Genomic DNA, 27,170 nt, shown 5'->3' with positions numbered 1-27,170 from the left:
GAAAATGTTCGACTGCTGCCCTGGCCAGCACATTCTCCAGATCTCTCACCAACTGAAAACGTCTGATCAATGGTGGGCAAGGAACTGGCTCGTCACAATATGCCAGTCACTACTCTTGATGTACTGTGGTATCGTGTTGAAGCTGCATGGGCAGCTATACCTGTACACACCATCCAAGCTCTGTTTGACTGAATGCCCAGGCGTATCAAAACTGTTATTACGGCCAGAGGTGGTTGTTCTGGGTACTGATTTCTCAGGATCTATGCACCCAAATTGCGTGAAAATGTAATGACATGTCAGTTCTAGTAGAATATATTTATCCAACGAATACCCGTTTATCATCTTCATTTCTTCTTCGTGGAGCAATTTTAATGGCCAGTTGTTTATTAATGTCAGTGTTCCACGTGGTTCGTAGGTAGTTTCGTGATAACACGTAACTGTGGTGCACACGCCCTCGCGTATGTCCGCATGGCGCAGTCCGCTGGAGTTCCGTTCGGTAGCGAGCTACGGCGGCCGGCTGGGAGCGGCGGCTGCTGGAAAAGGCTGGAAAGCCGCTGGAGCCGGCCAGCAGCCGCGCCCGATCTGCGACGGGCGGCCTTGGTAACGGTGTTGCTAGGCAGCTCGGCTGGCCTCGAGGACGCCTGGCGCTGCGGAGCGCCGGCCTGTGGCGGAGGCGCTTCTCCTCTAAAGGCACGGCGCACAGTGTGACACCCAGCTCTGCAGCCCAAGAGTCAGCCTAACATTCGCTCCGTTTTATGTAACGGCTTTAATGAGAAATCCTGTGTTGTACACGGCGAACAAAATTAAAGCAACCCGGAAGGTATTCCACCCACTTTAAATAGGCAACCCAACCTGCATCATTCATCTCAGGTAAGGATGATGTAAGTTGCTTTTCCTGTCTCCAAGTACATGAAATATTTTCCGGGCCAGTTTCGTTTTGTCCATCCTGTGTTTTACGACCATCTGTTATCTGATGAGTGCGAGTCCGTAGTTGAGTGGTCAGGACCCGAGATCGATTCCCGGTACTGCCAGGTATTTTTCCTCGATGAGAAGGCTGGAACGGGTGCGCTCAGCCTCTTGACGCCAGCTGTGGCGTTACTGGACCGAGGAGCGACGCTTCCAGGTCACGAAAATAGACAATGAGCGGGAGGGCGGTGTGCTGACGCCACGCTCCTCTACAACGCATCCGAAAGGGCCGTTGGAGAAGGATGACACGGCGGTCAGTCGGTACCGACGGGCCTACCAGATCGTGTGGAAGGAGTTTATGAAACATAAGGCAATTTTTTTCCGGAAATATTCTGTGGGATTCGAATCTCTGTTGGCTTTCCAATGGCTTCCTTCACTTACCACAGGCGAGGCGAATACTGGCATGGTTAAGCAAATACCACCAACCGATTTCTTCCCCCCTCCCAACACCTACCCCTCCATCCTTCTCTGCTTCAGCTCTTGATTGGATTTTTTTCCCTAGTCGACAACACTTTAATTTCTAACCTTCTTTCCTTCATTGTTTCAATTACTTTCAACTGTAGCCAGCCAACGTACGATCCCTGTCACAGGAAAATGTGTGTGTGTGTGTGTGTGTGTGTGTGTGTGTGTGTGTGTGTGTGTGTGTGTATGGGGGAGGGGTTTAAATATTAGAGGGAGACCAACGCTTGAGAACATCCATTATGAAGGTTCACATGGATGTAGGCTGAAGTAGTCAGGAAGAGATGAAGAGGCTTCTACAGGATAATCTAGCGGGGAAAATAGCATCAAACCAGACTGAAGACATGAGATTTATTCTTTACTTCTTCATGAAATTTCAAGTATAAAGCATCTGTTACATTTAAATCACGCCATATTAACCGTGATATGCTGCTATTTGAATCAAAGATTTATTTACTATCAGTTTCGGTGGCACAGGTCAGGAATCATCAGCTGTCATTAAACGCCAAATACGTGATGATTGTTTGTGCGATAGAGTCAGATGTTGATAAGTTTTCAAAGTGGTGCAATAAAAATTTGAGAAATGTAAAAGTGTGCACTTCACACAACACTAAAGTGTGATATACAGTCACTACAATATGAATGTAGAGACGTGAAATGGAACGACCACATGGGCTCAGCAGTAGGTGAGGCAAGTGACTGTCCTCGGTTCCTTTGTAGGATACTGGGAAAACACAATTAACCTCCGAAGGATATTGCTTACAGACCAATAGTGCGGCCCATCCTGAAATACTGTTCAAGTATTTGGGACGTATACCAGATAGTACTAACGGGACATATGGAACTTAAGTGAAGATGGGCAACGCCAAGTGGTGAGTTGTTTGTGTAATTCGCGGAAGTGTGCCTAGCAAGTGTTGAAAAGCCTGAAGGGGAATGGCTTGGAGGCAGACAAGTATCTCGCGAAAACCTACTTCTAAAATTTCAAAACCTGGTATCAACTGTGTAATCTAGAAATATACTCCAGCCCCTTACGAATCGTTCAGATAGGGACAGAAGAAACAATATAGTCTATTTACAGAGCCTTTAAGCGAATGGAAACGTTGGGAACTTTAGTACGCTTTACAGTGGAAAGTACCCTCTGCCATACAGTTCTCAGCAGTTTGCATTGTGTGAATGTCGACGTATGACTGGTAGTGAGCTTATATCGAGGAATATGACGTTCTTAATACATTTACAAATTGCAGGAAATTCAGTGTGTAAGATATATGTGCAACCGTTACATGTATCAAAACTTTATCGAAGCGAACCGATGAGAGATCAGTTGTCTCAAACCTACATACGTTTTAAAAACGTCTGTAGTACAAAAATAATATTGGTTTCAACCATCTTACAAGGTAATAGCAGGTCCAGTGCCAACCCTTTTTGTTAAGTAGCGATTGAGATTCTCTCAGTGACTGACTACCTTCTCTACTCCAAGAAACAAAAGGCGAAAAGGCTCCTATAAATAACGCGAATACTGTCATCTGTGAAACAAGGCGAGTGCTGAAGTGGCGATCGATCTGAACGGAATCCATGCCACGTGATCCGACGTCGGGAACAAAGAGAGGCCCGGCCGCGCTGTACTGTGTCGCTCTGTAGCTTGGCTGCGGCTGCTGTTGCTGTCTCCTTGACCGCCCCAGTATCCGGCTACGACACGCCCGCCCCGCTACGCTGCTCCCTTTCTACTCGCACATTCGTGCACGTGCGCACTCTGGTATCCGCACACGTGCGTGAGTGCGTGAAACGCACGTGATGTGCGTGGACACCGCCCTACTGCTTGCGATTTCGCAACCGTGGAAGTCGACGAGCCCAATTTGAGACGATGCACGTGATTTGCATTCAGACCTACCGTTCTTGATACGCTCATACTGTATTTCAGACCAAGTTAGGAAATCTGGCTTTAGGTCCAGTTTTTTGCTGCGCCTAAAATGACACAAGGCATAGATACCAACGTGATATTTATTTTTTGCCTATCAAACGGTGCTTCTATTATTTTACTAGACGTTTAACAGAAATTGAAATTATAAGGGTAAAGTACGCAGAACACGAGTTACCAAAAGAATAATTTTTTTTTTCTTCGGTCTACTTTAGTCCACAGGAATCAATTGGTTTGCTGGGTAGTCTTTTCTTCCCCTCTCAGAATTTCTTCATTCTTTCCTCTGTCCAGTCGGTCTTAGGTCGTGCACTTTGCTTTTCTTGGAACCCCCTTGAAGTACTCAAACTTCGTTCAAAATACCTCTCTATCACAGACCTCTTTCTGATTTATCCTAACTTCCTCCACGTCCTTTCTTATTTACTCAACTCATTCTCTGTTCGCCTGTAGTTTGATGGCGTAGACACAGATTTTCTTTGTCAATCTGCATTCACTCATTCTGAAGAACTGCCCCATGCAACTTCAGCTCTCTCTTCCATACAGCGCTTGTGATCTTCTTCACCTGTTGATACTGATCTTCACTTTTCTCTTTCTTCCATGTACCATCGTTTCTTTTCTGCGGTCCGAGGTTCTTCCTCTTCTCCTTTCTCATCCAGTAACCAGTATTCTGAACTGTAAAATGCTTCTGACTTAACTGTTGTGCACTGCCTCATCTTTGCAGTGTAGGGGGCTGTTCTGTTGTTATATCTAACTCGTATGCATGTTCCATGTTTCTGTCTTGTCCTTTGTTTGCTCCTTTAACAAGCCCATTTTGTTGAATCTATTCACAAAAATAGCTGAATTTATCTGTTCTCTCGTTTTTCAACTCTTGTATTCAGTTGCCTTTTCATCGTGTTTGTATTCCACAAACATTTTTTTTGGAGATCATTGACTTTCAATATACGTGAAATTACTATGTGTTACACACATTAATTGATCGTTCGTAGCGTGCTTTAACTGTTGTGAAACTTTATCGGGAATTACTATTCGAAATGTCTCTCGGGTACCTAAATAAGCAGATCATTTCGATGATTCGTTGTGGAATGGATCATTTACGCGAGTTAAATCGGCGATATAGGTTTCACGTTTAGCGCAACAATCGTTCGGTCTGCGGGACACCGAAGCAGTTAATGATACTAAATTTTACACGACTTACAGAATTAGATCAAGAAGATTACGTTCAATTAAATATTTTTATTCACATCAGTTATATAAGATAGTCGTCTAAGCCACTCACAGATTCGTCAAAAGAAGGGTGGGGAAAGACGACGGCTTAACGTCCCGTCGAAGAGGAGGTCATTAGAGACAGATCAGATTTCAATAAAATTGTGAGGATCGAAGGATACGACGGGATAAGGAAGACCAGATCATCCCTATCGAGTGCGTGCTTTAGACATAAACGATTAGATTCGAAATCGACTGGTGAGGAGTATAAATCGCTGTCTGAGCTTTCTAATTTCGATTTTCGAGTACCGAGTAATACATTTATATAATGTATTTATTTAGTCAGGATCTGTGGGTGCACCTGTCTCAGAGCTCCACATTAGCGAAGCCAATCACAAGTTACCCAGAACACAAAATGGGATTGAGAAGCAAAACACGAAAAGCAAAAGATGGGTAATATGTTAACCTGCCCTCGTTGTTGGAAAATAACTTGTAATGCCATTGCCATCTCCCGGCCGTATGCACAGTACGTATCAACTCTGAGCTCTGGCTCGGCTACAGCGAGGAGTGTAGCAATATAATGTGGCCGCGCACTTAATCGCAGCAGGGTTTCGCAACGGCCTGCTTGCTCTACTTACTTGCTGCCCACCGGTCACGCCCCGCGACGCCAACGTAATGCTTGGGCCACCTGGAACGGGACCCCAGGCAGCCACCTTCTTGTGCAACACTCCTCTGGTGGCGGCGCAGTAATCGGTCCAACCACATACTGTTTGTCGAACACAATGTGGAGCGACAGACCTGTTGTGTTCAACACACATCTACACTCCATCTGTGGCGCATCATTTTCGAGAACTTATTGTTTAGTGTTTGGAACAGTAATTATCCGCTTTAGATTTTAATTAGGAGAGGAATTTTACGTTCAGCTGAGTGTAATCCGATAAAAGTCCGCAAATTCGGACGTGATCCTGGATGCCGGTGAGTTAAAACCAGGACCCCCAGAGTAAGTTCCGTGGGACATTTCCAGACCATGTGGGCTGGGGAAACTCACGTTTGTCAACAGACGAGAGCTAATGACCTGGTCTTCCCTAATCTGCGTAAAGTGTGTTGTGCAGATTCAGGGTGAGTGATAAGTGTTGCGGTCTCAGTCTGTTTACGTTCGTTTAAGTGTCAGAAACTTGCCTGTAACCTCAAGGTTTCTTCCAGTAACATTACATGGGAGTCGGTTAGTTACTTAGTTAAATGTTCCCTACAACATTTGCACGATATTTTACCAAAAAGATATGGAACGAGGCAGTTTACGGGATGTGTGTACATGATTAGTGTTAACATTAGTGAACGCACAATTTTTAGTCCTACTCATGCAACTGAACTTAAAAACAAGTTTAAAAAACAAAAAAGAACTAACAGTGTGATAATTCGCCGTAGAATGTTAATCAGCAAGTCAATAAATGTATAATGTTTTTGATTTTAAAAAAGCGTCTGATTCTGTACACCATGAAACAATAGATAAAATAATTAGAGAGTTTCGTATTAAAGCAACTTTAGAAAACGTAGTGGCAAATAAGATACCCGAAATGAAATTTGTCTACCGGTATGCCATTTGAAATAAAAATTGGTGTTACAGAAGAGGATGGCTTATCACTTTTACTGTTTACCCACGTATCAGAAATAAATGTAAGAATCAGGAACTTGTAGCGAAAAATTTATAAAATTGAACCAATAAATCTGGGAAGGAAATGGAATTGAAGTAAACTGCCTGTCGTATGCAGGCGATTTCGCTATATTTTCAGAAAATATGGCAGAAGCAGTCATACTAATAAATCTTATGGAAAGAATAGCCTGTAGAACTGCTCTCAGAATTTTGCCAAGAAAACTAATTGCCGGCCGTAGTGCCCGAACGGTTCCAGGCGCTTCAGTCTGGAACCGCGCGACCGCTACGGTCGCAGGTTCGAATCCTGCCTCGGGCATGGATGTGTGTGATGTCCTTAGCTTAATTAGGTTTAAGTAGTTGTAAGTTCTAGGGGACTGATGGCCTCAGAAGTTAAGTCCCATAGTGCTCAGAGCCATTTGAACCAAAACTAATTTCGTGACAAATATAAAAATACATCACAATACATAGAAATACAAAGAAATAGAGCAATTTATTGAATTTAAATATCTTGAAGAAACCTTATCGCAGAATGGGCTAGATAAATATGCGATATATTAAGAGTTCGTAAAATGGACAGAGCCTATTTGTTTAACTAAAAACATCTACAACAAGTAATACATCTCTACAAATGAAAGCTGAAACACTACACCACAGTGATAAGAATAGAATTTTTATATGCATGTGAATGATTAATCACTAACTGTAAGCTGGATAGAAAAAGATCCGTGAAAGGCGGATTACTCGTATCAGAAAAATTATGGGTGAAATACACACTACATATAGTTGGAAAACGAGATGAACCAAAATATACAGAAAGTACCAGGAGTAGTGTGCAAAGTGTGGTGTTCTTTGGACACATCTACTAAATGAAGCAGCACAAATAATGAAACAAATATTCCGTATTCCTGGGAAACAAATGAACAACAACATCGATTATAGAAATAAGAACTAGAAAGGAACATCAATCGGATATAACAGAAAGAAATTTTTTGAGTATAAAATACCAAATTTAAAACGTTTCGAAGAAAACATAAAAAAATCAGGAACAACATGAACAGAAGGCAGGGAAGGAGAACATGTAAAGAAGGCGAAGGAGTAATGCAGAAATAGGAGACGAAAAAGAGGAATTACAGTTATTACGTGATCTTAGTTTTGTCAGTACCAAGATTCTTGTTTTTAAAAAATGGCTCAGGGAGGGAAATGCAAAATACAGAAGAACACAAAGACATGAGTAGCAATTTATATTGGTGACTGTAGGAATGGCTAACAAAACACAGGTACAAACACATCGTTTCGCGTTCTTGTACTCTTATTTCCGTCAAAATTGATGCGATTCGCCAGTTATCTCTGTTAGAAAGTAGTGAGTGCTGACGGATTGTACTGGCGGGCTTACAAGAGCTGAGGTAAAATTAGGAAAGCATCCATTTGAATGCTACATGGGAGTGATAAACTATCGAAAAATTTAATTTGAAGCTGCGAACCACATTTTGAACCTACCTTTGTGCTGATGCGTCGTTGACTAGCACAATGTGACTGCGGAAATTTAAAATTGCGTGTCTCATAATCTGCACATCAGTACATCAAAGGAAGGTTGTCGCAATAGTGAGAGAGAACAGTGCTAGGTGTGAGCGCTTGATGGCCGTTAATGATGCTCTTAGCGAGCAAAGAAGTAACTGAAGGAGAAAGTTCGTCTGTCCCCACGGTGGGTGTTGTGAGAAAGGGGCCAGGGCTCTTCACGGCAAGTTGTGACGATGTGGCCACGAAGGAGGAATATCAGCATCTGACACTGCGCGCTTACGGTTTCTGTACTTCCTAGCTGCTAACATCGTCGCTGCCCTGTCATAAATCATCTACAAACCTTTTCCTGTCTCATGTGCGCATGCTGAAAAAGCTGTACATAGCAAACAGAACACTTCATTCTTCTAAGGAGCATTAACTGCTTCTTGCATCTTCGTGCAGCCATGCGAAGCTCGCATAAAAAGGCCGCAACACGTAATTCCGTTCCTCACAAGGCAGATGTGATGTCCACGTAATGCACCGTGGGACTTAACCTTGGGAACAAGTTGTTTCGAGAATGTCGTACTGGCCTAAACCGACGTAGAAAACTTTGGATTAAATTTCACCAAATAACGATTTCTTCGGTTTATTTAACATTTCTTAGTTCCGAAATACAAAAAAAAAAAAAAAGAAATTGAAAATATGACTTTAACCTTAGGGGTATGACATGAGAAACCGCGACTATATCAGCGGTAGGAAAACATGCCTCAAAGACTGAATAAAAGTTGTCTACTTGAACTTCTCCTACTTTGTCAAAAGTCATATCCTCTTCCTGCTCTTTCAAGGCTAGTAGGCACGAAAAAAATGATACCGCTTAGAATAACTGAATCCTAGCCTACTGCTTGGTTCAAAAACATATCGCTATCGCTAATGTTATCAAATCATAAGCTGTAACTGTACTACTATTTGTCAGTATTCAATCCGATACCGTTTTCATCTGTGACGATGACACACTAAAACATACGTCCGAATGTATCAGTAAACATTGTAACTCTCGAACGATATAGTACGTAAACGGAATTACAAAACATTTCTTATCATTTGTAGTTCGGTGGATTTCATTGGAAGCATTTAAAGTAAGTGAAAGCTGGTAGTTTGCTTCGCGGTACAGATACTTCATTATATTGTAGGTTTCCTCGTAATTGGCTGAGTGTGTCAGAAAACAAGGACACAGCTACTGGAATATGTCCATACCCAGCAGGTGTTCAAATCAGACTTCCACTTGCCAGAAAACTCCAATCTCCATTGTGCTTTCCTGTTGATTTCAGAGTCACATCTAGGGGCTAGCGTCTTCCAATGACATGTGACATATGACTGAAAAAAAGAACTTTCCTAGAAAAGAATAACTTTATGCCAATGCAAACGATCTTATTTTAATTGTGAATATGATCGCAAAAACGATAAAATTCTTAGTAAAGAATAGAAGTATCCTCTTTCTCTCTCTCTCCCTCCCTTTTTTTTGTAGCAGACGCCATTAGTACGTGTCTCTCCATTCCAGGAAAATAAATGAAGACAGGACCTTAACGACCTGTCGATGAGGATGGCAGTAGCGACGTAGCTAAAGCTAGGCTAGGGCAAGAACAGAGAGGAAAATCGCCCGTTCCTTTTACCAGCGTTCGCCTCAATCTATATAAGGAAACCATCCAAAATCTTAGCTGGCAACAGTGGATCTGAAGTGGCTCTTGTTCCAAGAGCAAGTGTAGCTCCCCAGTCACTGAGCATGACGGTAGTTTGAATGCGTAATTTACTGCTAGGGACCCATAGTGGCTGAATGAATTTTTTCATGAAACAAGAAACCTGGTTCGACAATTTAAAATAGATAATCTGCAACTAGCAGGTTGAGTCCATGCGACGTCATGGCTACTAAAGGAAACAGTGGGGACTAGAGTGCCGCTTATTGTTTTCAGAAACAAGTATCTGAAGTAGGCCGCAGTGTATAAATCAATGGAAAACGGAGACGCGTACAAATATCCGTGCGACAGTAATCGGCAAGCACGGTACGACTGTGTCGCGTGCTGATGTATGTCGTGATGTCGAGCAGATGATCGATGCGCCCATTGTGCAGAAGATATACAGCAAAGTAGTGGACATGGAGTACTCGGCCAGTGGAACACGGCCGGCAGGTGCGCCTCTACAGTGGTTTAGCGCCGATTGTATTCCGCGAGCAGCGGGGAAAAAAGATTCGAGAACCTATCGGCGGAGTTGGAAATCAAAATAAAGCAACACACAGGGAGGTAGCAGAGCGGAGCGGAGTGGGCGTCCTTGGACCGCTGCGGGCGAGTGCCCGGCGGGGCTCGACTAGCGGACCGGTGGTTACGCAACGGGCACCGCTGCGCAGCGCGGAATGCGCGCAATTGCCGGCTGTGCGTGCGCTCGCGCGCCTCTGCCTGCCGTTGAGGGCACCACTGCGGCGCAGAACGGAAAACGCAAATAAAAGTCTTAGCTCTTTATCAAGATATGTTCCCTGGACTTGTCGGCACAGAAAAGCCGTTGGAAACTATAAAATGCTGCAAGATGTCCGAAATTCCGAGCGAAATAGGAATATGTTATACGGAAAGACTGGTAATATACAGTATCGCTCTAATACAAACCTGCTAACGATGTAATATAGAGAGTAGTAATACAACGGTAAAATTCCGTACCGATGAACTGACCTTGTTATTGCCAAAAATCTGTCTCCAGAATTCATTTATTGTGTGTTCAGCGCGTATATCCACGTTGTAAAAAGGTGCAAGATGTTCAAAATTCTGAAAAAAATAGGGACAAGGGAGAGGCGAATTAAATACAACCTGTACAAGAAATAAGAGGGAAAAATAAGGATGGAAGACCAGAAAATTTTGGAAATTTGTGGTAAGCTTCTATGGGACTAAACTGCTGACGTAATCGGTTCCTAGACTTACACACTACTTAATCTAATTTAAACTAACTTACGCTAAGGACAACACACGCACCCATGCCCGAGGAGGACTCGAACCTCCGACGGGGAGAGCACCGCGAACCGTGGCAAGGTGCCCTGAACCACACGGCTACCCCGCGCTGCTGGAAGACCAGGTACAATGTGCAATAATTAAAGGACTCTAAGACACGGTTGCGGTCTCTCACCCCTGCTGTTCAATCTATACATCGAGGAACCAATGATGGAATTAAAATAAAGATTCAAGAGTGAGATTAAAGGATTTCTATGATATGATTCGCTAATGACGTTGCTAGCCTTATTGAAAGCTAAGAAGAATTTCAGGACGTGTTGAATGAAATGAACAGTCTAATATGTACAGCATATCTCTTGAGAAGAAACCGAAGGAAGACGAAAGTCATGAGGAGTAGGGCAATAAACTAAACGCTACAGTTGGTGAACACAAAGTACATGAAGTTAAGGAATTCTGTCATCTTGCAAAAAATAAACCCATGACGGACGAAGGAAGGAGGACATAAACAGTAGACTAGCACAGGCGACCAGGGCATTCCCGTCCAAGAAAAGTCTACTAGCATCGAACATAAGCTTTAATGTTAATCACAATTTTTCCAGAATGTACGTTTGGAGCACAACATTGTACAACACTGAATATGAACTAAAACGAAAACGGAAAAGAAGTGAAAAAAATGGTTCAAATGGCTCTAAGCACTATGGGACTTAACATATGAGGTCATCAGTCCCATAGACTTAGAACTACTTAAACCTAACTAAGCTAAGAGCATCAGACACATCCATGCCCGAGGCAGGATTCGAACCTGCGACCGTAGCAGCAGCGCGGTTCCGGACGTAAGCGCCTAAAACCGCTGGGCCACAGCGGCCGGCTGAAAAGAAGTGAATCGAAGAGTGTGAGACGTGATGCTACAGACAGCATTCAGAGGACATTTCGTGAAAAGATCTCGCTACAGTGTAAAACACTTTTGTTTTAATGGTTGCCAGCGCAGCCCACTTATCCCGATAGTAAGAAACGAGCTGACTGACTGGGAACTATGCTATAAAAGCAATGAAATCAGATAGTTGTTTCTGTCGTTAACTGTCCACTCCGAGGCCACGACATTATCTCAATTTACTCTTCACATGTCTGTGAATTCTGTGGTATCTTCAGAACGTATTCATTGCTTACATAACTCAAATTACCGATCCACAAACACAGAATTAGCGACAAGTGTTAGACGAAACTGTTGTCAGATTTCTGATGCTGTACATTATTTTAAAAACCAAAAATGTGGTCGAACTAATGGAGTACGTGAGGAAGATAGTTGAAATTTCTTCTTGCGATTCCATTTCCCGTTCTTATTCTAAGTCAGGCCCTTTAATGAGAACGTACGTTGAAACTACGGGCTGTGCATCCAAAGGCAGTATCAAATATACCGATGTGAAGCAGATATATTGAAATGGGATACATAAGTAGTAAATGACGCCCGCTTCCAAAATCAGGAAGAAGAATAAAGGACCACTGGATATGAGCTAAGAGGCCGCTTAGTTATAAGGAAAACACTTATTTGCTGGATGCTTTCTAGTAATTCCATCATGCACTGGCATTATGTTTGATCAAATCGTCTTCAAGTGGCATGCTTTGGACGAAGACTGAGAAAGAGTATTGTAAATTCTCGTAAGTACTCCGCTACCCACATTAGCTCGTGGGAGTGATAATCGTAGCCAGTCTCGCCTTACACGGATGAACGCCACCCTCATTAGATGCCGACGTTTTTCAGAATTCTATCACCCTGGCCAACACTCTGTGACAGTGCCTTTGCGTACGAGATGCCAAGTGCTCTGTTTGGTTCCCGTTTTTAAAACGCACTCACCGTACCCACATAGAAATTGTCCACGTCGAACGACTAAAGGGTGTTTCTGGTGGATTCAGAGTGAGGCAGTACTGGATGAGCCCGTGTCCTTCACGAAAATCTCTCCCGGTTTGGGGACACGGTAGCAGCGGCCGTCGAGTGCCCTCAGAGCTGTTTACACGCGCTACCGGACGCGCCGCTTGTACTCCTCCAGCAGCCTCTCCCGTTGCTGTCAACACGGAGAGAGAGGCGTCGAGGACAGTGCGAGAAGAGCTTTCAAGTCCTGAAAGCAACAACACGTACCTCGAGAGCACGAACCACCTACAAAATCTACCACAATGCCGTTTATATTTTCTGAGAAAATAGATTAAGGAGTGTTCACGACGCACTCCTTTTTCAGCTTACGCACTCGAATAACACAAGTACCAAATCGCTGTTAGCAGCCTACACATTGTCGCATTTCCTCCGCTAATGCAGCATCGTTAGAGATGGTGGAGCTGTCGTGTGACTAGGGCCTCCCGTCGGGTGGACCGTACACCTGGTGCAAGTCTTTCGATTTGACGTCACTTCGGCGACTGCCGGAGCGAGGTGGCGCAGTGGTTAGCACACTGGACTCGCATTCGGGAGGACGACGGTTCAATTCCGCGTCCGGCCATCCTGATTTAGGTTTTCCGTGATTTCCCTAAATCGCTCCAGGCAAATGCCGGGATGGTTCCTTTGAAAGGGCACGGCCGACTTCCTTCCCCGTCCTTCCCTAATACGATGAGACCGATGACGTCGCTGTTTGGTTTCTTCCCCCAAAACAATCCAAAAGGAGACTGCGTTAGGCGAGTGGCACTAGAGGTACAAATGTCCTTATCACGAATAGCAGGGTCGGGGGACGGTTGTAGAAGGTCAGGATGGGAGGATTCTAGATATAAACTGTAGCTGAGACACCCATTTACTTTTCGGCGGACAGTGACGTCAAGGAATGGCGAGGCGTCGTCTGTCTCCGACATTCGTATGATCATAGAAGATGTTGATGTAGATCAAGAACTCTTCCAGCTTATCACATCCATGAGGCAAGAGAACGAATGTGTCGTCAACGTAACGATAAAAGCAATTAGGCTTTACAGGAGCCGCGTCCAGTGCGATGTCTTCCAAGTATTCCATAAACAGGTTGGCTATAAATGGAGGTAATGGAATTACCATCGTGAGGGCGTCCGCCTGGTTGAAACATTCTCCACCATACTTAAAAGTACGATGAGGTCAGGGTGTGCTTAAGAAGGTGCACAACAGTGGCGTCAAGTAACTGGGCGAGCAGATCTATAGAATGGGAACACGCGTGAATACAGAGATCAGATCAAAGCTGATCCAAAGGTTTAATTCGGCTGATTAAGTCGGTCGTATTATTCATGTGGTACACAAAGTGACCGATGTGTAGAGTAAGGTCTGTAAGAGCCCGCCCGGTTAGCCGTGCGGTCTAACGCACAGCTTTCCGGATTGGGAAGGGGCGCCTGGTCCCCGGCACGAATCCGCCCTGCGGACTTGTGTCGAGGTCCGGTGAGTCGGCCAGTCTGTAGATGGTTTTTAGGCGGTTTTCCATCTGCCTCGGCGAATGCGGGCTCGTTCCCCTTATTCCGCCTCAGCTACACTAAGTCGGCGATTGCTGCGCAAACAAGTTCTCCACTTACGCGTACAACACTATTGCTCTACCACGCATTAAGCTCGTGCCGTCGCAACTGGAACCTTGATGACTGATTAATAAAATAAGTGGCCGATATAATTCGATTTGTGTCTCACCAGCAATCTATTTTACTCTCTTCGCAATTCATTTACATTCAGTGAACATGTAATGCCAGAAGTCGTCTAATCGCTCGTTAACAACTCTCTTCACAGCTTATCCATACCAAGCAGATACAATCCGCAGCACTCTATCCATACATAGATACGTCAAAGTACTTGATACCAAAGAATAACCAGCGCACGGTGCGCATGTTAAAGTGAGGATATGATACTGATATAATCGTTGGTCAACCAGTGGTACGCTGCCAATATGTATCATTGCCACAGTTAATAGTTTTACATAGACATACAGAGCTGTCGTATCAGACAATGGAAGCTGATACTATAGTTAATAATAATTGAAGGAAAGTCATGGAATAAAAGAAAATTAATATCTGGCTTTCTCCGAGGAAGTGTCGCAGGTCCTCTGCTGTTCCTAATTTATATTAACGATTTAGGAGGCCTTCCGAGCAGCCCTCTTAGATTGTTTGCACATGATGCCATCATTTATCGTCTTATAAAGTCATCATAAGATCGAAACGGTTTGCAAAAATGATTTAGATGAGATGTCTACATTGTGCGAGAATTGGCAGTTGGCACTAAATAATGAGAAGCCTTAGGTCGTCCAAATAAGTACTGAAACGAATCCACTAAATTTCGGTTACACGATACAGCGCACAAATATAAAGGCTATCAATTCAACTTAATAACGTTGGGGTCGCAGTAAATGGAACTAATGCATTTTCGGTTGTGGCAAGATCTTTTCACAAAATTACAATATCCAACGTTCTCCTCCGAAGGCGAAAATATTTTGTTGGCGCCCACCTACATAAGGAGAAATGGTCTTCGTAATAAAATAAGAGAAATCAGAGCTCGCACGGAAAGATTTAAATGTTTGTTTTTCACGCGCGCTTTTCGAGAGTTGAACGGTAGTAGGTGGTTCGATGAAGCTCTGCCAGGCACTTAAATGTGAATTGCAGAGTAGTGATGTAAATATAGAAGATGATAGTATATATAGAAATATAGAGGTTACACTCGTCTGGTGTGAGACTTCCCTGGGGGAGGGGGGGATGGACTGGGCGTCGAACCGCACAATAAATCTGAAAGAGTGGCTCGGTGTGGGGCGGCGGGGTTGAAGTGGACGGCGGTAGTCGTCGTGGGGTTGTGGACCACTGCGGCTGCGGCGGGGACCGAGCCTCTCCGTCGTTTCTAGGTCCCTGGTTAACATACTATACAATACAAGGTCTATAAGACGGCGATCCAATGGTCCTCAGATGGGCAGTAAGCGTGTGTCCTCCTTCATGTTTTGCCAGGCCATAAAATGATGGCGATCGAGGTGCCTGGGGATGCCTCTTGACTGGTCGTTGTTTGAGCGAGTGGTCAGCAGAGCGCAGGTGGCGAGCGTCCCAGATCGAGCCCCGCGACGCAGCCTGTGGCGCGTGCTGCTACTGAGGCGGCCCCACCCTAGCCGCAGGCAGCCAATGGCGCGGCGCGTTCACTGGAGCAGTCGGACCGGCTACATTCGCCAAAAGGGAATCACAAGAAAACCAGTTACGGGCAAACGGCCTCCGCTCGTCTTTCATTACCTCGGCAGCCACCAAGGACGCTCCGCCGCGTTGCAGAGTTGCGCGGACCAAGCTGTAAGCCGCCCAACAGGGAACAAAGCAAATATTCCAGTGGCTTAATTTCCGATGCTTTATATCCCCAGGCAGAAATCATTTCTGCGATGTAATCACCATGGTTTTGAAGCTCTAGTAGCAACCGCGTTTGAAGATTAAATACCGGGTATTCTCGCCCGGCTATCATACAAACAATTCTTGTTTATAAATGCCCATTCACGTTTCAACACCTTTGTTCCATCATCAGTGGGTACTTTTCTTCTTTACCTTCGTCCTTATCATTTCGCGTTTCCCTACGGGGTCGACATTTTTATATGGATTTTGGCATGTTAGTGGGACGTGGTGGCCAGATGACTATGACGCCACCAACCACCCCCCTCACCCCTTGGAACGGAACTTGTGTACCCAATTCGTCTGCATCTAGAGGTAAATCTCACGTTGAAGTGTATGAGCGTTTTCTAAATTTTTGCGTAGCGTGTATCTGAAGCGGGATGTGAGTAATAGCCCGTTGTTTACCAAGTTGGATGTGAGAAACCGCGTAAAAATCATATCCAGGCTGGCCATATCACCAACCCTCGTGAGTAATCCGCGAGACGTATTCGATCCCCCCGCCCCTTCCGACACTTAGCGGGTAGCTTTATTCCACACATCATCTACATTTCTTTGCATTATTGTACAAGTTATTTTCGAAGTATCTGTTCCTATGTGTATGCTCCTCTGCAGCGGAATTCACTCCGAAACATGATACATGTTTTTGAGGAACTGCACTCTCAAGTTGCACTTTTGCGTTACGTAAAACGTCCTCTTTATTTTGCCGCAGTGTGTATAGTGCTTAGACTAGAATTGGACACAACGTTTATGTTCCTCTTGTGTTTCTAGTCCTTGGACTAGACTTGTACACAATGTTTTGTGAAGCTGCGAAGTGCAGAAGTGTAACTTGCGTGTCGAGCTCCCCAGAAACGTGTTCGTGTCGCTGTGTGCATTTACGCTACAAAAAGAGGATCGTGCAGATAAGGACGGATACTTGGAAAATAACTTTGGAGATGGCAAGCTACCCGTGTACAATAATGCGAAGAGAGTCCTATGGAACTAAGCAGAGTAGAAAATAAGAACTGTATGAAATTACCCACTGGAGATTGCTCAAATGTGCTGAAACATGTTTCCATATTTATAAATAATAGTTGCTCGCATAAAACGCAGACCTGAAGTCCTATAATTTTTGCGGTGTTTTACATGTAATAGGTACTCCAGTATCGATAATAAACCCTATTATCGAAACTGCGAATTAATTTTAGCTTCTGAATAAATAAGGTGTAGCTGTGGACCAGATTTTTTGTAAGTTGCGCGGTATTTCAGTAATCAGATTGCTGGAGGAGTTGGTTTGTATCTTACGCGACGTATACGGAAAGGGATGTGGGGAAAAAAGGAGTAGTTTTACTGAGAAGTGGTTCCTAAATATGCTCTCGCTGTACGTTGTGCAATGGCAGCTTTCTATCGCCAGCCAAAAGCGAACCATTAACGGCGGATTGGCCACGTGCTCTGCCTTCCGTTCGCCTCCCTCTACGTAGCTGTTGCGTAACACAGTCGAATATTGCGGAGCCACTGTCGCATAGCTGCCAAAATGTGTCGCAACTCTTCAGAGATGAGTCTTGTCTGTACAGTTGTTGTTTAAAGAACGTCGAACTGGAGATTGCGAAATAATATTGCTATCACTGCATCTTAAATATTAAACGCGCGTTACGCGAGTGGGCCACCCATACAGTGACTTATTAACAGCTGATGCACTCCGAAAGTTCCGCATCTAATTTATATGAACTGCCACATTCTTTTTATAGTAAGGTGTTCATAATTATAAATTGATATCTAAGAAGAGAACCATACTAAAAAGACCTTATTACAATTCGATAACGAGAAAGGACAGTAAAAAAGTTTTACTGAAGCGTTTCAGATTCCCTGAAAGACTGTTGTTGACAAATTACTAAAATCATTGGAGAATCGATGGTTTACTTGTTATAAGATGACTAACACACACGATTTTAAATTGAAGTGTCGATTAATCGCAGGACCATTTTTGAAAAAAATGTCACTTTCGCTTCAGCCGTTACTTAAAGAGAGGCGTCCTGTAATCCGATGGGTGTGTTGTTACATGAGTCAATATGGCTTATCTCTCAAATAATCTAGACCGCAGTGAAAGCACTGGAATTTTCAGACCAGTAATAATGTTGATTATAGTTGTATATGGAACAAGCTAAAGAAGGGAATGGGAGGGGAGAAAGTGAGTGTCACAGGTGCACCGTTTCTGTGCCGGGGATCTATGAAGCTTTCGGTGGCTTATGATATTAAAAAGGTAATGTGCAAGCTGCCGTGTGATGAATATTGTTTTAGTGATCTTGCTGGCTTCCAATACATTTCTTTTTGTGCTGAGGATATGAAGCGTTTGGTGTACGAGACTCTGATGGGCATTCCAGAAAAGCGCAGTAGGCATGGAAATTACCACATCAGTAGAAAGGCTTTTATTTTTTAATTCACGACCGGTTGCGGGCTAACAGTTGCCTATCATTAGGTGCAATTACTGAAAATAAACAAGATAAGTGAGATAAAAATAAGTAAAATAAAAGTTCTGGCTCTTATCTTATACCATGCCTCTTCACCTAAACGGTTTGTTTAATTATCAGTTGTCGCCATGGTACATCGACGTACTCCTTTCTCAGTTTTCACCGCATCAAGCCCAACCGCAGAATTTTATAAATTATAGCTCTCGTTTACTTAATTTTATGCACACGAGCGTATGTAAAAATTATTTTGTGCGCACTTCTCTTGTTTGTTTTCGGCAACTGCACCTGATGATGGGCATTTGTTAGTCCGAAATCTGTCGCGAATTATAAAAGCCTTACAACTTAAACGGGGATTTCCATGCCTATTACTATGCTCAGTTGCGGATGACCCCAGCAGAATTGCCAGAAGAGCTGATTGCCCTTTTGGATGAAATTGCAGCCATTGTTCTTGAGGCAACTCGTTTCGACAGTTTCAGCAACATCTCTATCAAATATGCATCACACGGCAATCTGAACACAGTTTCTGAACATACATATCATCGAACCTTCCAAAGACCCCTAGCGTGGGAACCGTCTTATGTGACACATTCACCATAAAAAAGGGTTTATTTTTATCTAATTTTGCGTAAGTTATTTTTTTCTATACTCTGTATGTTTTGCTTCATTTAATCGTCATAATGTTGTGATGTCTGCCTCCATAGCTGAGGGTCAGTGCGAATGCTTACCATGCAGGGTACCCGGGGTCGGGGTTCGGTTCCCGGTACTCCGGTGCTGCCAGGGATTAGTCATCGATTGGGGGACTAAAATGGGGTGGACTCAGCTTCGTGGTACCATGTGAGGGACTACTTGAATGAGAAGCAGCGGCACAAAAAAATGGTTCAAATGGCTCTGAGCACTATGGGACTTAACATCTGTGGTCATGAGTCCCCTAGAACTTAGAACTACTTAAACCTAACTAACCTAAGGACATCACACACATCCACGCCCGAGGCAGGATTCGAACCTGCGACCGTAGCAGTCGCGCGGTTCCGGACTGAGTTCCTAGAACCGCAAGACTACCGCGGCCGGCAGCAGCGGCACACACCCACGCACACACGCACCTCCCTGTCCCCCCTCCCTCCACCCTCCATACAGCATCTCGATGAAGCTATTGGGTGAGGATGACATGGCGGTCGGTCGGTGCCGATTGACCCGTCTGGGGCTATAATGGCGGTACCAAAAAATTGTTCTGCATGAGATCTTAGCAAGATGAAATCTTAGAAACATACCAGCAAATTTTGATTTGTCTCGGTTACAAAAAAACATCTTTATTATAGCCTAATGTGTCCTTCATTTCTTCCGTCAAGTAAAGTAGCGTCAACAGGCAGCTGCAGAGGAAACTCAGTTCGGTGTGAGGTCCGAACCACAATGCAATTAGCATTTTTAACACCTGTGAATCTTCACCAGAAGTGAAATAAAAGTAAGCGACTGTACCATTTACATGCCCAGTGACACGAATTATGTACAGTAGTTGATTAATTGGGGTCTGAAGATGGTCACAGCTGACCAAAATTAACTACATGGATAATAAAATTTTTGTGATCCAAGACTGGGTTTAAATAATAATAATAATAATATTGCCTGGATTGCTGTGGAACCTTGTTGCGAATATGTCTGAACTCGTGACAGGAAAACCGCTAGCGCTGGCGAGTGATGTCTAATCCCAAATCTTTGTAATCACGAAACTTATGCAGGAAGTCATCTAGACTCCAAATATAAACACATAAAATTGTAACAATAGCAATTTGTTTTGTGTTCGCAGGCTACAAGAGACGTACAGCCTTCTCGCTGACTCAGTGGAAGAGGAAGCAGAACAGATATTGCGGAGTTATTGCGTCGCAGGAGAGATCTGATGGGAAGCTTAATTCGCTAGTCACGAGTGTGATAAGTCTCGGCGCAGCGAGCTTTCGTAACGGCGCGAGAGCAAAGTGTCTGGGTCCCGCTTCTGGGCAGGGCGCCGCGCGGCGCCGGCCGCATTGCGATCCTGCCGATTCGATGGCAGGAAGCGAACTGGAGCGCCGATGCGCCGGCAGATACGCGGGCAGACGAGCACAGACGGCTCGTTATCCTGATAAGGACAGGCCGCGCGCCCAGCACGCGGAACTAACAAGCGGCGCGGCTAAACGCGAGCGCGGCGGAGGAAGCTTCGCAGGAAGTTAGCCACTGGCCACTGGCCACCGGCCCAGCACACACTTTCGCCCCGGTCGACAGCCGCTGCCGTATGCGGACTGCGTTCGCCTCGCAAGCCTCACGCCGTTGCGACAGCAGTCCGCAACCGCCAACTGCTCTCCTAGAACCGTATGACACGATGCAGTTCGCTTTCTTATCCACTCTCCAGTCACATTAACGAGAACACCTGTCAAAAGCCTGAACAACTTTTGCTGTGCGGAGCGCTGCAGGACGTACAGGAACAGTCTGTGAGTAAACTACTGGCCATTAAAATTGCTACACCACGAAGATGACGTGCTACAGACGCGAGATTTAACCGACAGGAAGAAGACGCAGTGATATGCAAATGATTAGCTTTGCAGAGCATTCACACAACGTTGGCGCCGGTGGCGACACTTACAACGTGCTGACATAAGGAAAGTTTTCAACCCATTTCTCACACACAAACAGCAGTTGACCGGCGTTGTCCGGTGAAACGTTGTTGTGATGCCTCGTGTAAGGAAGAGAAATGCGCACCGTCACGTTTTCGACTTTGATAAAGGTCGGATTGTAGCCTATCGCGATTGCGGTTTATCGTATCGCGACATTGCTGCTCGCGTTGGTCGAGATCCAATGACTGTTAGCAGAATATGGAATCGGTGGGTTCAGGAGGGTAATACGGAACGCCGTGCTGGATCCCAACGGCCTCGTATCACTAGCAGTCGAGATGACAGGCATCTTATCGACATGGCTGTAACGGATCGTGCAGCCACGTCTCGATCCCTGAGTCAACAGATGGGGACGTATGCAAGACAACAACCATCTGCACGAACAGTTCGACGACGTTTGCAGTAGCATGGACCACAGAGAGGAGCGCCTGCTATGGTGTACTCAACGACGAACCTGGATGCACGAATGGCTAAACGTCATTTTTTTCGGATGACTCCAGGTTCTGTTTACAGCATCATGATGGTCGCATCCGTGTTTGGCGACACCGGGGTGAACGCACATTGGAAGCGCGTATTCGTCATCGCCCTACTGGCGTATCACTCGGCGTGATGGTATTGGGTGCCATTGGTTACACGTCTCGGTCACCTCTTGTTCGCATTGACGGCACTTTGAATAGTGGACGCTACATTTCAGATGTGTTATGACCCGTGGCCCTACCCTTGATTCGATCCCTGCGAAACCCTACACTTCGGCAGGATAATGCACGATCGCATGTTTCCGGTCCTGTACGGGCCTTTCTGCATACAGAAAATGTTCGACTGCTGCCCTGGACAGCACATTCTCCAGATCTCTCACCAATTGAAAACGTCTGGTCAACGGTGGCCGAGCAACTGGCTCGTTACAATATGCCAGTCACTACTCTTGATGAACTGTGGTATCGTGTTGAAGCTGCATGGGCAGCTGTAGCTGCACACACCATCCAAGCTCTGACTCAACGCCCAGGCGTATCGAGGCCGCTATTACGGCCAGAGGTGGTTGTTCTGGGTACTGATTTCTCAGGATCTATGCACTCAAATTGTGTGAAAATGTAATCACTTGTCAGTTCTAGTATAATATATTTGTCCAATGAATACCCGTTTATCATCTGCATTTCTTCTTGGTGTAGCAATTTTATTGGCAAGTTGTGTATTTTAAGGTACCGACAGAGATGTGGAACCATAGCGGCCCCACTGCCGAAGACAGATTCGCTAGGTTTCTCGGTCGAGGATCGCTGACGCCAACAACCCCATTGAGTAGGCCCGACAGATTAAATCGGAGGAGTCTGGTGGCCAGGGTAGTACTGTAAACTCGTTCTGGTGCCCTTCGAACCACGCACGTATACTGTGGGCTGTGTGACACGTTGCGTTGACCTGTTGGTAGATGGCACCGTGCCGAGGGAAAACAAGCTCTATGAAGCGGTGGCCATGGTCCCCAAGGATAGATTCATGCTTTTGTTGATCCACTGTGCCTTCCAGAACGACGAGATCACCTTGCCCATGCCAAGAAAACGTTATACAGACCGTAAAACTCTCTCCTCTGGTGTGGATCCTTCCGACAATCCTACGACCATCACTGAAAAGTCCACCTGTAGAAGGCCAGCGTACGCCCAACTGCGGTACTGGCGTGCAAATTCTGTCCTTCGTCGCTGATGAACAGCACTCAGCATGGGTGCAGGAAACAGGCGCCTGCTGAAGCAGCATTTGCTGAGCGGTCGTTGAGGAGACACTGTTGGTAGTCCCATGGTTGATCTGGGCTGTTAGTTGCTCAACAGTTGCACTTCTGTTCGCCCGTACACATATCTGCAGCGGTCGTTCATCCGTCATCTATGGCCCGTGGTCCACCATGGTTGCCTCGATGACGGTTTCGGATAGTGACATTTTGCCACGCACAGTATACTGTCACTACGCTAGCGCGCGAGCAGTTGACAAGCTTGACCGTTTCGAAGAAGCTTACACTTTTGGCCCGAAATCCAAAGATAATACCCTTTTGGACGTCTGATAAATCGCTCCGTTCCTGCAGTACGAAAATGACTACTGTGTATTACCGTCCCCTCGGCGCACTATACATACCCTCCACTGCTAGTGCTGCCACTTCCGGTCTGTGAACTGTTACTGCACGCTCACTTCGAACACAAGCGGTGGTTACGAAGGTAGGCCTGAGCTCGCTCGCTCAATTCAGCGGACAAAATTCATTTTTAAACTTGCTAACTCGCAAATGGTTGTGTATGTACTAACGAGAATTGCACCTTCTACTGTATCAAATGGTTCAAATGGCTCTAAGCACTATGGGACTTAACATCTGAGGTCACCAGTCCCCTAGACTTAGAACCAACCTAACTAACGTAAGGACATCACACACAGCCATGCCCGAGGCAGGATTCGAACCTGCGACCGAAGCAGCAGCGCGGTTCCGGACTGAAGCGCCTAGAACCGCTCGGCCACAGCGGCCGACACATCTTCTACTGGAATCTGCTATTGTGAGATCTTACTGATTGACGGTAGTACAACAACATGTAAGATCAATTCTTGACATTAATGACATGACGGCTTGTTTATAGCGTTTAGTCTCTTCTGCTTATTAGTTCTCATGTCAACAAGATGTGGTGTCTTCTGACATAGATAATCAATTGGCATGATTTTAACTTTATTATACTCCAGTACAGCCGTAATAAATTATCATTACGCTTGTGGACTTCCTATCCTTGTACGACTGATAACAGTAAGACTGAATACTAGTGGCTTCCAGTAGAAGATGCAGCTCTCGTTTGTACATACACTCTCAGTGACGAGTTAACAGGTACAGAAACGCAGTTTGTCTGCTGAGTTGTGCGCGATCGGCCTACTTTCGTGACGTACGCGCCGCGACTTGTCTTTCTCGGGCGCCTCGATATTTTCGTATTTGTGGCAGAGTCTTATGGGACCAAACTGCTGAGGTCATCGGTGCCTAAGGTTACCCACTACGTAATCTAATTTACACTGCCTAACGCTAAGGACAGCACACACACCTATGCCCGAGGGAGGACTCGAATCTCCGAAGGGGGAGCCACGCGGACCGTGACAAGGCGCCTGAGACCGCGCGGCCACCCCGCGCGGGGTACCTCGGTACCGTGGCGGAACGGAGTCGCTAGGAGCTGCCAAACTTGCCTTACGCGCCTGGATCATTCACGTACTCCCTGGAAGGTTCCAAAAGCTACCACTGCATCCACAAAAGCCAATCCAGGCAGTCAGTGGTTTTAACTCCTGATGACAAAGGTGGAGGCAGCTACCAAAAGCTCGAGTGTTTTACTTGTGGTGAAGCAACTTGTAAACCGAGAAGGTTTTATTGAAGAGCGAAAGATTACGAGACACAGTAACCCTCCTGTATACGCGGTCGAAATTGAACTCACTGTTAGAAACAACGCGGCGGCGACAAGCGAAGATCTCGCTTCCATTCCGGTCGTACCCAGAGTTCCACCATGTTATAGAAAGCCATTGCCCAGCCATTGCCCAGGCTGGATAGAGCCCCGTATAGAGGCGCGCTTCGCTGTGAAGCGGCGGTACTCACCGGAAGCCGTCGAAGCCGTCGTCGGAACCGTTGATGGTGAGGACGGGCGCGCGGGCGTACGCCTTGGCGACGCGCCGGTTCCGCTCCAGCACGATCACCTTGGCCCAGATCTCGTCGTCGATCTGAGTCCACTTGTCCAGCACCTCCTGGATGTGGTCCTGCGGGAGCACACCAGAAATGCAAGTCAGCCACCGCCCACAGCGAAGAAACGATTTGCAGGCTGCACATCTTACAAAACGACTCACTTCTGTCAAGTCATCGTCATTATTTCGTGGTAAGTGTTGACAAATAATGTTATTACAAGGCACACTTAGCTGGTTATAAATGAATAGAGGTCTGTATTATCTCTGAGGGTCGCCTAACAAGGTCTTGAAAAACTACCAGCCTTGTGTGAAGATTAACAGTTTAGTCTTGCGTTATGCTTTATAGGTAAATAATCCTATGTCAGGATCACTAAAACTACTCCTACTGGTTTCAGCCGTAGTAAAGTTACATCCTTCTTCCTGTAACTAGCGTTGTGAGTGATACGCCACATATACGAGGGTTATTCGGAAAATAAGGAACGACCGGTAGCGAAATTGAAGCCACAGTGAAAATCAAAACCGTTTTCTTTGAACATTTAGCTACATCTTCCAGGTACTTCTCTACATAGTCGCCTCTCCGACTTAGACATTTGTCAGAGCGTTATACCAAATTTCCAACACCATCGTCATAGAAGGCAGCCGCCTGTGCTTTCCGATAATTCTCTACGCTGATCTATAGCGCGTAGCCTGCGTTTCATGTGGATAGAGATGATACTCAGGACAAGCCAATTAGGACTGTGTTGTGGGTGATCGAACTTTTCCTATCGAAAAGGCTGCAGGACGTCTTTACTGCTCCTGCAGAGTGCGGCTGAGAATTGCCATGAAGAAGGAAGTGCGTGGCAGTTGTGTTAGATGGGCTGCATTCATTAAGGCGAAGCCTCTCATAGGGCCCCCCCTACTTGGCGGGAGACATCATTGTTCTAGGCACCTCTACTCGCTCACAGCGCGCGCACGACTGAAAAGAGCGTCTTGATGCGATCGACGGGCATACTAGGGACACTGCCCAAAACGTCTGTGAAAAGCCTCGTCGGAGTTTCTCAGTGGTTTCCATTTCGCGACCAATCATTCCTCACTTTCCGAATAGCCCTCGTACATCTAGATATGGACTGTATGGTAGTTACCACTATAAATCTCCTTGCATTTAAACGCAAGTGTGACAATATGAGCGCTGGAGACATACATGGCTAACGTTGTAAATGCTGTAAAACTTGACAACCTACTTTAGAGTATGCATGACAACAAGACCGATTCAGCTCAACAGATTATGGCGGTGTGTAGTGTCTGGTGGCTGATACACGCTGAATTAAGTAATAATTTTTTATTGATCTGAAAATGTCTTGTCAACGATATGGTCTAGTTATCAATAAAGGAGTTTGACATAGGATCTTTTACCCACACTTTTTAACGTAACAGATCGCATATCTTCCGAGTGGCCAGTATGAAATAACTAGGTTAATCTTGCATGTCTTCAGCAACATAAAGTGGTAAACTTCACGAAACGTAAACGCTACTACACTCTTTTTAGTACAAATTGATACAAGTTAATTGAAAAGGCACATTCTAGATATGAGTGGTATAGTATTCTCATACATTTTCTTGTTGAAGCTGACCGATATCTGCTAGTGTTGTTTCTTGACGGACGACAGTTCACCGTCATCCACTAAAGAAACTATTCTCTGTCGAATCAGACCAATGCCATAGCTCACGTTGCGAAAAATCTGTTGTGTGGAAAACATGGAACGCTATTGTACAGCTCTTTGCAATACTCGCTTTATACTAAATACAAGCGAACCGCTTCTCAGTACAACACTAGATACAGGAGATGTTTCCTCTTTAACTAAAACTAATGTTTATAATGAAATAATATCTGTCAAATTTTATTGTTTCTTAACAACTAATTGTTTTGAACCACATGTATGAACAGTCTTGGTCTGTAAACAAAATTGTGCGACTGGAACAAAGCAAATCTCGTAAGTTCAGCGCCACACGTTTGACGAACATAAAGACTAAAAAAACTTTGATCCGTCTTTTCTCCCAAGCATTTCTGACAATATGATTATTTACCTTCCCTTCCCGTTCTGCAACAGATGGTTTACGAAACGTAGAACACAACAAGTAAATAACAGGACTGAAATGGCCCAAGAGCAAGGGAAATGACGGAATAAAAAAATATATATATTTTGAAATGAATCGACAGTTGCCGTATTGAACTGTGTATTGCAATGAAGACAGGATGTTACTGGCAAAAGGCAGTTTTTGGTATGTTCCCTGTGTATTCATTACTTGTAACACCACTTAAATTAAATCTTGTAAGCTTGCGATAATAATAATCTCTACTTTGGGGATTCTAGTAATCCAAAGACGTTCTGCTCGCGGATGATTCTATCAGCCGTCTTTCTTCACATCGCTTCATTTACGAAATAT

The 27,170-nt window shown here is 45.0% G+C and overlaps 1 protein-coding gene across 2 annotated transcripts in view; it reads right to left on the bottom strand.

Annotated features, from left to right (window-relative positions):
- LOC126456791 (uncharacterized) overlaps positions 1-27,170 on the bottom strand; it is a 348,424-nt gene that overhangs the window by 72,834 nt on the left and 248,420 nt on the right. For both annotated transcript variants that reach the window (XM_050092580.1, XM_050092579.1), the window contains exon 3: positions 24,664-24,821. In XM_050092580.1, coding sequence (XP_049948537.1) covers positions 24,664-24,821 — 158 coding nt within the window. The remainder of the gene's footprint in view (positions 1-24,663; positions 24,822-27,170) is intronic.

Source organism: Schistocerca serialis, chromosome 2 (genome assembly GCF_023864345.2).
Source record: "Schistocerca serialis cubense isolate TAMUIC-IGC-003099 chromosome 2, iqSchSeri2.2, whole genome shotgun sequence".
Taxonomy (NCBI): Eukaryota; Metazoa; Arthropoda; class Insecta; order Orthoptera; family Acrididae; genus Schistocerca; species Schistocerca serialis.
Note: the sequence above shows the minus strand (reverse complement) of the source record. Positions and strands in the feature narration are given on the sequence as shown.